Source organism: Myotis nattereri, assembly GCF_964212035.1.
Source record: "Myotis nattereri genome assembly, chromosome: 2".
In the NCBI taxonomy this organism is placed as follows: Eukaryota; Metazoa; Chordata; class Mammalia; order Chiroptera; family Vespertilionidae; genus Myotis; species Myotis nattereri.
Window position 1 is genome coordinate 96,700,232 of NC_138076.1, and position 13,534 is coordinate 96,713,765.

The 13,534-nt window shown below is 40.6% G+C and overlaps 1 protein-coding gene across 1 annotated transcript in view; it reads left to right on the plus strand.

The window, feature by feature from the left end:
* PDS5B (PDS5 cohesin associated factor B) overlaps positions 1-13,534 on the plus strand; it is a 265,811-nt gene that overhangs the window by 206,643 nt on the left and 45,634 nt on the right. The window contains exons 22-23 of the mRNA XM_081083029.1: positions 12,027-12,095; positions 13,388-13,524. Of these exons, the coding sequence (XP_080939155.1) occupies positions 12,027-12,095; positions 13,388-13,524 (206 nt within the window). The remainder of the gene's footprint in view (positions 1-12,026; positions 12,096-13,387; positions 13,525-13,534) is intronic.

Sequence of the window (13,534 nt, forward strand, 5' to 3'; positions counted from 1 at the left end):
TTGCTGTCCTCTGTCTTGCCCGGGATGTGAATCATCCCTTTGTCCAGCGTCTCCATGTGGTACATACAGAACAATAAGATATTTTGGGAGATTGAGAAAGTAACCACATTCACATAACTTCTGTCACAGTGTATTGTTAAAATTGTTTTCTTATTAGTTATGGGAGGCCGGTGCATGAAATTCGTGCATGGAGGGGTGCCCCTCAGCCCAGCCTACACCCTCTGCAATCCGGGACCGCTGGCTCCTAACCACTTGCCTATCTGCCTGCCTGATCGCCCCTAACTGCCTCTGCCTGCCAGCCTGATGCCCTAACGGCTCCCCTGCTGGCCTGATCTCACCCTACCTGCTCCCCTGCCAGCCTGATCGCCCCTTAACTGAGCCTCAGGCCTCTGGGGAGCAGCAGGCTGGCCCTGGGTGGCTGGGCAGCCACCATCTCTGGCTTTCCTGAGCCTCAGGCTGGCCCTGGGCAGGGCAGCCACCATCCACGGCTTGCCTGAGCCTCAGGCAGCCACTGCGGCTTTGTCTGGAAGGATGTCCGGATAGTCATCCGGAATATGCCTGGTCTAATTAGCATACTACCCTTTTATTAGTACAGACTGTTGATATCTTACAGTGCCTGATATATAAATTAAACTTTATCATGGGTGTTATGTTCAGGAAAAAACAGATATTTAGGGTAGGACAAAAGTAGGTTTACAGTTTTGAGTATGTGAAACAGAGTTTATATTATTATTTATTAATTATTATATTATTTTCCATGCAAACAACTGTAGACCTACTTTTGCCCCAGCCTATATGCTAGCCACTATTCGCATATAGCTATTTAAATTTTGTTTAAATAAACTAACTATAATTATAAATATATTCACACATCTCAAGTGCTCAGTAGCCACATACGAATAGTATTAGCACAGAACATCTCCACCATCTCAGAGAGTTCTATTGGACAGTTGCTCTAAAAACTTTATTGTTTTAATTTTCACATTTAACTCTAGTACACTTGGAATTGATTTTTGTATATGGTTTGAGATAGATGTCCAGATTCATTTTTATTTCCATCTGACTCAGCACCATTTATTGATGACTTTCTTCCCTGCTGCTTTAAAAAAAATACATGAAATTCATATAGCATAAATTAGCTATTTTAAAGTATACAATTCAAGTAGAATTTAGTATAGTACATTCACTGTGTTGTACAATCACCATGTTTATCTAGTTCCATTTTCATTAAGTAGTCACTCCCTAAATATTTTCTCCTGTCTCTGGCAACCACCAATCTTCTTTTTGTCCAAATGGATTTACCTGTTCTGAATATTTCCTATAAAGAAAATCATACAATATGTGACCTTGTGTCTAATTTTTAATGTTTTTGAGGTTCTTCTTCATTGTAGCATGTATCAGTGCTTCATTTCATTTTATGGATGCATAATATTCTTTTGTATGTGTTTACCACAATTTGTTTATGCATTCCTTCATTGTTGGACATTTGGATTGTTTCCACCTTTTGAATTTATAATTCACTATTGTGAATAATACTGCTATGAATTTTGTGTCTGAGTATTTGTTTGCATATCTAATTTTAGTTCTTTGGAGTACATACCTAAGAGTAGATTTGCTGGATTATATGATGATGTTATGTATTAACTATTGAGGAACTGCTGAACTGTTTTCACAATGGCTATACCATTTTACCTTCCCACCAGCAGTGTACGAAAGTTTTAATTTCTTAACATCCTTACCAACTTGGGTTTTTTTTGTTAATTTGATTATAGCCATCCTGCTGAATATGAAGTGGTATCTAATTGTGGTTTTGATTTGCATTTTCTAATGACTAATGAAATTGGGCATCTAATGTGCTTTGTACCTATTTCTGTATCTTTTTTGGAGGAATGACTATTCATATCTTTTGACCTTTTATTGCTTTATTTATCTTTTTGTTGAGTTGTAATAGGTATTTATATATTGTAGATACAAGTCTCTTATCAGATATATGATTTGCAAATATTTTCTCTCATTCTGTAGATTGTCATTTCACTTCTTCAAGTTCTTTAATTTTTAAAAATTGATATATACATCATTATATTAGTTTTAGATGTCAACATAATGATTCAATATTTGTATGTATTGTGAAATGATCAGCACAGTAATTAATTTTCTGTGGTGAGAACTTATGATATCTATTCTGTTAGCAGTTTTCAAATATATATAATACAAATATAATAACATATATAATATAAATAAAAATATGAAATATGTAAATATAAAATATATAACATGCAAATGTAAATATCCTATCTAATAAAAGAGAAACATGGTAATTAGCCGTACGTCCGCTACCCTTCTCATTGGCTAATCAGGGCAATATGCAAATTAACTGCCAGCCAAGATGGCGGCCGGCAGCCAGGCAGCTTGAAGCTAACATGAGGCTTGCTTGCTTCAGTGACGGAGGAAACCAACGTTCCCCACCTGCCTTGCTGGCCTCTGAGCTTGCAGTTTGAAACATAGTTACAAATATAGAAGCTAAACAAAACCCCAGAAACCTGCTTTCAGCCAGCCGGAATCTCAGAGCTGGAGTTGATACAGTGTTTCGATTATAGAACCCAAACAAACCAGATACCTGCTTTTAGCAGCCGAGGCCTAAGAGCTGGAGCCAGACTAAAGCTGGCCCAGAATAAAGAAAAAAAAGGAGCAGTTGGGACCTTCAGTCACCCGCCAGCCTGAAAACAGCCCTCAGCCCCTCACCCAGACTATCCAGGCACCCCAGTAGGGACCCCCACCCTGCAGGGTGTGTGACCAGCTGCAAACAGCCATCATTCCCTCACCCAGGCTGGCCAGCACCCCAGTGGGGACCCCCACCCTGATCCAGGACACCCTTCAGGGCAAACCAGCCGGCCCCCACCCGTGCACCATGCCTCTATCCTATATAGTAAAAGGGTAATATGCCTCCCAGCACCGGGATCAGTGGAGCCGGGAGGCCTCCCAGCACCGGGATCAGCATGACGGGGGGGCAGCACCCAAACCCCCGGATCGCCCTGTGGCTCTGTGCGTGACAGGGGGGAGCTCCCCAACCCCGTGATAGACCCTGCTCTGTGCGTGACAGGGTACGGAACCCCAACCCCCCTGATTGGCCCTGCTCTGTGCGTGACAGGGGGTGGCGCTGCAACCTCCCCATCGACCCTGCTTTGAGTGTGACAGGGGGCGGTGCCCCAACTCCCCAATCGGCCCTGCTCTGAGCCCGACCAGGGGCTGCACCTAGGGATTGGGCCTGCCCTCTGCCACCCGGGAGCAGGCCTAAGCCAGCAGGTCATTATCTCCCAAGGGGTCCCAGACTGCGAGAGGGCACAGGCCGGGCTGAGGGACCCCCCTCCCCCCCGAGTGCACAAATTTTTGTGCACCGGGCCTCTAGTAAAAATATAAAATGTGTACATATAAAAATATATTCAGTGACTTATTTATATTATAACTGGAAGGTTGTACCTTTTGATCCGATTCACCTGTCCCTCACCCCCTGCTCTTGCAACTACCAATCTGTCCTCTGTATCTAAGTTGGGTTTTTGTTGTTATTGTTATTGGGGTTAGGTTTTGTTTCTGTTTTTTTTTAGATTTCACATGTAAGAGAGATCATACGTTAAAAATTAACACAGGTAGACTATGGCTTGCATATTCATATAAACACATAAAGGAAGCACCTGCCAAAGGAGTTGTTTTCAGGACAAAAGATAAACTATAGGTACTGAGAATTGAATTTACAGTGGCAGCCTGGAAACTAAATTAAGGTGACAAAAATGCTGATCCCAATCTTGGAAGCATTGAGATCCTATTTTACCTACAGCTGATAATGTGTGGTTTCTAGAAGCAGCCTATGAAATAGAAACCAAATACCAGCTCAGATAACCCTCTGGCAACAGGACAGGTATCTCTAAAATCCATCAGGCAAATACCCCAAACTCATAGAGCTGAAAAATTAGATAAAGCCTAAAAAGCAGTTCTTTGGTTGAGAAGTACCTTCAAGCTATAAAGTGGAAAAAATGAAAGTGGAATCATAGTAGACATATTCTGCTAAAATTTCTGAACTAAAGATGTCAAAAAGTCTCCATGAGGCAACCTACCAAAAAAAAAAAGAGTCAGATTAACTAGATTTCTCAGCTGCAAGACTAGATTTCAAAAAAACAATTTTGTAAATTTTCTGTCGCCATTTTGAGTTACCCAAAGATATACTCCACTAAAATATTTAATTCACAAGAAAAAAATTCAGTCTGCATAAATTATTACAAATAGAAAAAATAAACAGATGTTATCCTGATAATACCAATAGACTGGCAGATGGGTTCAAAAATCCTATATAATAAGAGCCTAGGTGATGTCACGTCCTCGCACGACATCATCACAAGATGGCCACCACAAGATGGCCAATAGGGGAGGGCAGTTGTGGGCAATGAGGCTGGCAGGGGAGGGCAGTTGGGGGCGACCAGGCCAGCAGGGAAGGGCAGTTGGGTGCGACCAGGCTGGCAGGGGAATGGTTAGGTGGCGATCAGGCTGGCAAGCCGAAGCCATTAGGGGCAATCAGGCAGGCAGGTAGGCGAGCGGTTAGGAGCCAGCAGTCCCAGATTGTGAGAGAGATGTCTGACTGCCGGTGTAGGCCCGAACCCACCAAGATTGGGCCTAAACAGTCAGTCGGACATCCCCCAAGGGGTCCCAGATTGGAAAGGGTGCAGGCAGGGCTGAGGGACACACACCCCCCCACACCTCCTGCACGAATTTTGTGCACCGGGCCCCTAGTAATAAAATAAAAACCAACAGATGCAACTAAACTAATGAGAGACAAAGTCTAAAAATAATAGGAAGGAAAAATATATCAGTCAATATGAAAAGCATTAAACAGAATATGGATTTAAATTGGATACTGATGTAATAAACAAGAAATTCATGTAGTGTCCAAAAAATTTTGTACCACAATAAGATATAAAATCTGTGGACATTTATGCAACTAGCAGAATAATATCTAAATAAACCAAAACAAAAATGATTTTGGAAAAAAAAATTAAAATGTACATCATCACAGCAGAAAACTTGGGAAAAAAAGATTAACATGAAATGAAAAAATATCCATGTACAAATAAAAGGAATATATAGAAATAAAATATTAAAGGATTAGAAAATATTTAAAACTAACATATTTCATAAATATGATTAAAAAGAGTTTAGCAAGAAAGATGGATATAAAATCAAAGCTCCAAAATAATTGCCCAAATTAACCGTAAACATAAAACCTAATTTTAACCAAAGTACCTAACAAAGTTGTACAAGAGAAAATTATAAAACTTTCGTGAAAGACATCTTGTGGATAAGCAGACTGACAAAGCAATGAAAAAGAATAGAGGGGTCTGGTAGGTGTGCTCAGTGGTTGAACATCGACCCGTGAACCAGGAGGTTATGGTTTGATTCCTACTCAGGGCACATGCCTGGGTTTAGGGCTCAATCCCCAGTAGCTGGCATGCCAGGAAGCAGCCAATCAATGATTCTCTCTGTCTCCCATCTTTCCTCTGAAATCAATAAAAACTTTTTTTAAAAAAATTTTAATAATAGAAGCAATATCTGATATGAGTAGTAGCATTGCAGATGACTGAAAGGAGAGATTTTTCAATAAATTGTGTTATACTATGGGAAGTAAAAAGAAACGGAATCCTTAAATCACAGCATACAGAGAAAGCAATCAATTCCAGGTAGATTGAATTTTTAGGGCATGTTAAAAACCTTAAAACTTTTAAAACAACATACAGGGGACTTTTTTTATGACACTGAAATAGGAGAGGATTTTTTTTAAAAGATGTAAAAAACACTAACTACAAAAAGAATGGCCAATTTAGCTACATTTTAATTGATAATTTTTGTTCAAAGAACACCATAAAGGGAGTAAAAGACACACCATAATTGAGATTTTATGAAGGTATTGCAACATGTACCTGAGAAAAGTATTAATACGTGTAAAGATTACCTCTGAAAAAGAGACATCAAAATGATTTTGGAAAGGGGACAACATGAAATTGGTGACTAGACATAAAAACTTAACTAGAGGCCCAGTGAACTGAATTCATGCACGGGTAAGGTCCTTAGGCCTGGCAGTGATCAGGGCCAATCAGGTTCCCCACCTCCCCACCTCCCCCTTCCCTCACCACCTATGCGCCATCACCGTTGGTCGCCCACCATGTTCCGTGCAGCCCCCTAGAGGTCAGCGTACGTCATTGCGAGCAAGCAAACTCCCAAACTCCCTAGGGGCAATTTGCATATTAGCCTTTTATTATATGGGACTAGAGGCCCGGTGCACAAAAATTTGTGCACTCAGGGGACGGGGGGGGGGGGTCCCTTAGCCCAGCCTGCACCCATTCACAGTCCAGGATCCCTTGGGGGATGTCCACCTGTCGACTTAGGTCCACTCCCTGGGGGATCAGGCCTAAGCTTGCAGTCAGACATCCTTTTAGCAGCCAGGGAGCCCTTGGGGATGTCCGACTAAAGGCTTAGGCCCCCAAGGGATCAGGTCTAAACCATTAGTTGGACATTCTTAGTGCTGCCACGGAGGTGGGAGAGGCTCCTGGCACCACCACTGTGCTGGTCAGCCATGAGCCAGCTTCTGGCTGAGTGGCACTCCCCATATGGAAGTGCACTGACCACCAGGGGGCAGCTCCTGCATTGAGCGTCTGCCCCCTGGTGGCCAGTGCACATCATAGCAACCGGTCATTCTGCTGTTTACTCAATGTGCATATTAGCCTTTTGTTATTATTATATAGGATGTCCCTATTTCCAACCCTTTTGCCCCCTCTACCCAGCTCTTGCCCCCCACTTCTCTCTGGCTATCACCATACTGTTGTCTGTGTCCATGGGTTGTGCATATATTTTCTTTGGCTAATCCCTTCTTTAAATTCACTTCTTTAAATTTGTATTTTCAGATAAGTGCTTATAACTGCACTATTATATATTTTCTATTATATCATTTAGAATTAAGATATTTTTTAATTGAACCCTTGTAAATTTTAGCGCAATTTAATAAATTATGCTAGAAGCAATTAGGAGATTTTTCATGTAATGCAGATACATTTCAATTAATATTTTATTAATTTTAAAATGTTTTAATATTTTAATTTGAAATAATATCATACATCTAAAAAAACTATGAAATACTACAGCATATTATATGTATCCTTCACCCAATTTCTTAGGTGTTAATAAGTTAAACATAACCATTATACAACTAACAGAATTTGGAATATATTTTTCTTATAATCTCTTTAATGTTACTTAATCCATTTACTTTGTTTTTGTTAATCTTCACCCAAGGATATTTTTCCATTCAATTTTAGAGGAGTGAAGGGAAAGGGAGAAACACATTGATTGGTTGACTCCTGCACATGCTTTGATAGGGACTGGGGATCAAGCCAGCAACTGAGGTACATGCCCTTGACTGGAATCGAACCTAGGACCCTTCAGTCCACAGGCTAATGCTCTATCCACTGAGCAAAACAGGCTGCAGCTTAATTCATTTACTTTTAATCTATATGTGTCTTTATATTTAAAGTGGGTTTTGTTTTTGATTCACCCTCATAATCTGACCTTTAATTGGTGCATTTATGCCACTGACTTTCAGAGTGCTTACTGGTAGAGTTACTACCATATCAGGCGGCTTCTGGATCTTCTGGGTCCCGCCCTGTCTTGCCTTCTTTTCTTCTTTTTTTTCTAAGACATTTCAATTTATTTAAAAGAAGCCAATATACAGGATATAAAGGGTATGATATTTACAACAGTACAGTAAATAGGTTGGTTTCCCGGTAGGATCAGTAGTCTTTCAGTGAGTATTAACCTCCTTTCCCCTTGATGCTCGACCCAGCTGGCAGACAAACAGCAACAGTGGGGTGGGATGGGACTGCAGGATAGAAAGTCTCCCTGAAGGGATTAAAAATCATGTAGATGCTAAAATGTCCACGAAGGGGTCTTGGGGGTGAGGGGTGCCTCTGCTTCATTCCTTTGAGGGCTTGGCAGCAGGAATGCTGAGGGATTTGCCCCAAACTAACACACAGCCCACCCTGAGCCTGTAAATCTTTCACCCATGGAATATTCCCTTCCTGAGAGAATCAGCCCTAATCCCTCAGCCAGTGCCTGGAGGAGCCGCCTAGACCATGGGCACAGCCAGGACTGTGGACATTTCATGGCATTTCCACTCCCACCCCAGCTGCCTAACAACTCTGCACTGCTCCCCTCCCCCACCTCCCCCGTCACCCCATCAGGACATCGTGCACAGGAGGGTACACTGGTTTTCCCATGCACATTGGGAACTGGCTGTTTCTGTTTTCTGGAGTAAAAAGGTTCCTGTGGGTCAGGTAAGGTGTCTGCTTGGCAAGAAGTTCTGTAACAGAGCCACTGACCACACCCACCTCCTCTGGGCATGGAGCAGTTCCGGCCCTCAGAGCTCATCTCTCCAGCAGAACTGAAGGGAAGACCGTGTGTACCCTTCTGTCCCTCACCCTTCACATGCCCAGAACCATCACTGTCACACTTCCTAATTCTTATCACTGTATTTCATTAGTTCCATACTGTTTTACTAATCATGAATCTAAACAGATTGGTTCAAAAGGAGATCCTTTTATTTTTAATGTAGCTGGGGCTTCTGGGAGAAGGCCTTGCCTTGCAGCCTGGACCCACTGATGAGCGGATCCCGGGCCCCAAGGCAAGACCTGCTGATGGGGGAGGGCCTTGCCTTGCAGCCCTGACCTGCTGATGGGCGGTTCCCAGGCCTCAAGGCAAGACCTGCTGCTGGGGGAGGGCCTTGCCTTGCAGCCCTGACCTGCTGATGGGCGGTTCCCGGGCCCCAAGGCAAGACCCGCTGCTGGTGCTTCTGGGGGCGGTCCCCACTGGGGTGCCTGACCAGTCTGGGTGAGGGGCTGATGGCTGTTTTTAGGCTGCCCGCACCCCCTTTAGGGTGTGGGTCCCCACTGGGGTGCCTGGCCAGCCTGGATGAGGGGCTGATGGCTGTTTCTAGGCTGTCTGCACCCCCTTTAGGGTGGGGGTCCCCACTGGGGTGCCTGGCCAGTCTGGTTGAGGGGCTGAGGGCCGTTTTCAGGCTGGCGGGTGACTGAAGCTCCCAGTCTCTCCTTTTTTCCCTTTTTTTTTTTTTTATTCTGGGATTTATTTACCTTCTATGGCTGTCCCTGGAGCTGAGAGCCGGCTTTAGCTCTGAGGCCGGCTCCAGCTTGAGACCTCAGCTGCTGAAAGCAAGTTATCTGGGCTTTGTTTAGCTTCTATAATTGAAACTCTGTTGCCATCACTGGCGCTCTAAACTCTGAGCCCGCTGACGGCTGAAAGCAGCTATCTGGAGCTTGTTTAGCTTCTATAATTGCAACATTGTTGCATCTGGAGCTCAGAGCTGGGCTGCCGCAGGCCGGGAACGTTGGCTTCCTCCGTCACTGGAGCAAGCAAGCCTCCTGTTTGCTTCAGCTGCCTGGCTGCCGGCTGCCATCTTGGTTGGCAGTTAATTTGCATATCCTGCTGATTAGCCAATGGGAAGCATTCGGGGGTATGGTCAATTTGCATCTTTCTCTTTTATTAGTGTAGATTAATAACCAGGAAAATGCAAATTAAAACTATAATGAGACACTCCATCAATCAGATGGGAGAAATTAAGAAGTATGACAAGAATTGGTGTTATATACTGCCTATAGGAGGAAAATAAGTTTTAACCATTTTGGGAAATATTTTGATAATAAAATTAAATGCATGTACATACTGCGATTCATCAGTTTCACTCGTATGACTATAACCTAGAGAAATTCTTGCCAATAGTATCAGGATGCCTTTATAAGAACATTTATAGGAAAGAAATGGAAATATTCCAAATGTCCACTAAGAGAATAAATAGTTATTTTGGGTGATATAACACAGAATAACAAATGAATGAACTGCAGTTAGATTTAATAACAAAGACTATTTTAAGAAACAAATGTGTAATAAAAGCAAGTCACCTAGAATATATACAGTATAGCATAGCTTATGAGCTTCAAGAACTAGCAAAACTAAACAAGTATGCTGTTTAGAGAGATATATTTGGTAAAGTGATGTTTTGTTTTAATTGGGAAATAATAAACCCAAAATTCAACACAGTGCTTATCTAAGGCAGAGAAAATACAGGAAGGTTTGGCGAGTAATAAAACCAGGTACTAACAGTTCACAGGTGTTCATTGTTGTATTATAAAACAAGTGATACAAATGTTATATACATACAGGGGTGGGCAAAAGTAGGATTTTGGTTGTATGTGGAACACAGAGTTTATTTTTGTGTTATTATTATATTGTCTGTATTATAACTGTAAACCTACTTTTGCTCAACCCTGTATATTCCTTTGTATAAATATAACATAAAATAAAACAAATAAATGAATTTAAAAAGGTGAAAGTTCTGTATCTGACAAGATCTGACTAGGTTGTCTTGAACCTATATCCCCACTGGAACAAATAAAAAGAATGGACAAAATATTTTTAAAAATCGGTTTGAAGGCAACAGACACCAAAGCAATGAGATTTGGCAGGGCAAAGTTTCTAAAGCAGTGATTCTCAACCTGTGGGTCACAACCCCTTTGGCGGTCGAACGACCCTTTCACAGGGGTCGCCTAAGACCATCCTGCATAACAGATATTTACATTACGATTCATAACAGTAGCAACATTACAGTTATGAAGTAGCAATGCAAATTTTTTAAAATATATTTTATTGATTTTTTACAGGGAGGAGGGAGAAGGATAGAGAGCTAGAAACATCGATGAGAGAGAAACATCGATCAGCTGCCTCCTGCACACCCCCCACTGGGGATGTGCCCACAACCAAGGCACATGCCCTTGACCGGAATCAAACCTGGGACCCTTCAGTCCGCAGGCCGATGCCGCATCTACTGAGCCAAACTGGTTAGATCGCATTGAAAATAATTTTATGGTTGTGTCACAACATGAGGAACTGTATTTAAAGGGCCAGAAGGTTGAGAACCATTGTGAGATGAGAAATAAAGAGATTTGAGTTTGGTGCTCTGATGTTTTTTCTTATACACGTGATAGCTTATACCTATGATAGCTGACTTTGAAGATGAAAGGCTGAGAGGTTGATAAATATTTTCATTACTGCTACTGAGCTGAAAGAAAAAAAAATTATAACTATGAGCCTAATAAAGAGTAGAGCCCTTGTTGAACACCCTAAATTTTAAAGTGGATGATGTTTGCAGAGTTTGCCTTCTGGATCCTGTTGTCAGAGGGTTTGATTTCTGTTTCCTAGACTGCCTTTAGAATTAACACACATGAGCTGGGAGTATAAATGGGATCTGTAGGCTTCCAACGTTGGGTTCAGCGTTTCTGTCACCTTAACTCAATTTCCTGGCTGCCACTCTAAATTCACATCTTTCATTAGCTGCAGTTTATCATTTCAAGATTATTCTTATTTGGCAGGTGTTTCTTTTCTGTGCTTGTAGGGAGACAAACCTTCTAACTGTTAATTTTTTACTGTATATTTTGTTTTGTTTTTTCCAAAAATTTTCTATAATTTGGTCTCCTATTGGGCCTCTAATGCTTTTTTTTTTTGTTATCTTCAACTGCAAACCTTTTCAATTTTTCCCCTGCTCAAGGTTCTTTGTGTATGCCTTTCCCCTTATTTAAGAATTACACTTTTATGGTTTCGTTGATTTTATCCTAGACCTTGCCAAGCTGCCTTAAATAATTGAGTCAGTCTCAAAGCGGGTTTTTATAGGAGTGTATGTAGGATGTTAAAGTCAATCCACCTCCACGCAGAGAGACCCAACTGATGAGGATGTATAAGTGCTGAATGTGGATGCCAGTGAGTTATGCCTTTCAGCCTTTTTGAGTAATAGGGTTAGAAAGATGTGTTTTTTTTTCTGTTACATATAATAACTGTAACTCCAGAAGATACAGATTTCATTCATTCACTATATATTAAACATGAGAATTCGTGTTCACATTGTAAAGTCCTTAATTTTTGTTTAGCTTCCAGGAAAAAAGACAACTAAGCTTTGGGTTCCAGATGAAGAAGTTTCTCCTGAAACAATGGTCAAAGTGAGTAATATATATATAGATTTCTTTATTTAAATATATTTAATATATTTTTAATGTAGGTGTTAAAATTTCTATTCCTGTTATTAAGATGGCTATTAAAATCATTTGAGTTTTTATATTTATAGTATGACATTAACCCATGTACTGTGAGAGTATAAGGCAATGGTGAGAAACCTATGGCCTTGAGGGCAGCTGCATGTAATCTAATTTGAGAAGAAAAAAAAAAAGAGTTTGTGAACTACCTCCATGTTGCTGCTTCTTAGATATCAACCATTAAATGGCAAAAGACAATGCTGGTTTTCTTATGTACATCTGCTGTTCAGTAAAAATGGTTATTTGGATTTGAAGACTGTTTATCTTTCCCAAAGGACTTGATAAAACTTTTTATTTTGATTTTTTTGTAGACCTCACCTCAATGCGCTGCCCAAGATGTGAAGGCCATGAACAAATACAATAAATATTGTTGTTTCTCTAGTTGTAATTTCTTATAAATCTTTTCGGAAGGGGTGTTTATGTTTCATATTATTAACTACTTTATCACATTATTCCAGCTTCGGATTCTGATAGAGACCTTTAGAGCATCCCCTCCTTAATCATTGAATGATGCTTGATTCTTTCAAGTTCCAGTATAAATCTGTTTTCTTAGCATTGGTTTCAAGCAGCAGTTTTGTACAGTTGAGCAGCACTGGCCACCTGCACTTAAGTTCATAATTACCAAATGGAACAGGAAAGGCATTTTAAGGGGGACTGGAACATGCCACTGCAGAAGACAAGACCCACTCAGTCCCTGTGACTTAGAGCTGTAAAAAGCTAAGATAATGTGTGAAGAAAAGAAGTAATATGCATCCTTTCAAAAAGGGTTGTTGTAAATAACTTAGGTACTTTGTAATTATAAAAACAGTACAAATGTGAGGTGGTATCATCTCTTAAGACTCAAAAGATTGAATATAATTTATAGCTTGGAACTTAACTTTTTTGCCTAGCATAGTTAGTATGATTTTACTGACGGTCATAAAGTGTAGAGGGTATGTTGAGGAAAATGAAAATCACACACACACACACAAAATCTTTTGTTAAATCATTCATTTGTCAGTTACCTAGGAGGTGAGGCATGTTTAATTTTAAACATTCAGAGTTATCTCCATAGACATAGAAAAGAATAATTCCTTTTTCTTTTCCTTTTTTTCCCCCTTAAAAGGCATTGATTAAAAACATATTTTTTAACTTAAGCTTGATACAGAATTTCTTTAAAATGTAGCAATGTTTTACTTGTGAATTTGTCTTTTAAATAGATACAGGCGATTAAAATGATGGTTCGATGGCTACTTGGAATGAAGAATAATCACAGTAAATCAGGAACTTCTACTTTAAGATTGCTAACAACAATATTGCATAGTGATGGAGACTTGACAGAACAGGGGAAAATTAGGTATAAAGTA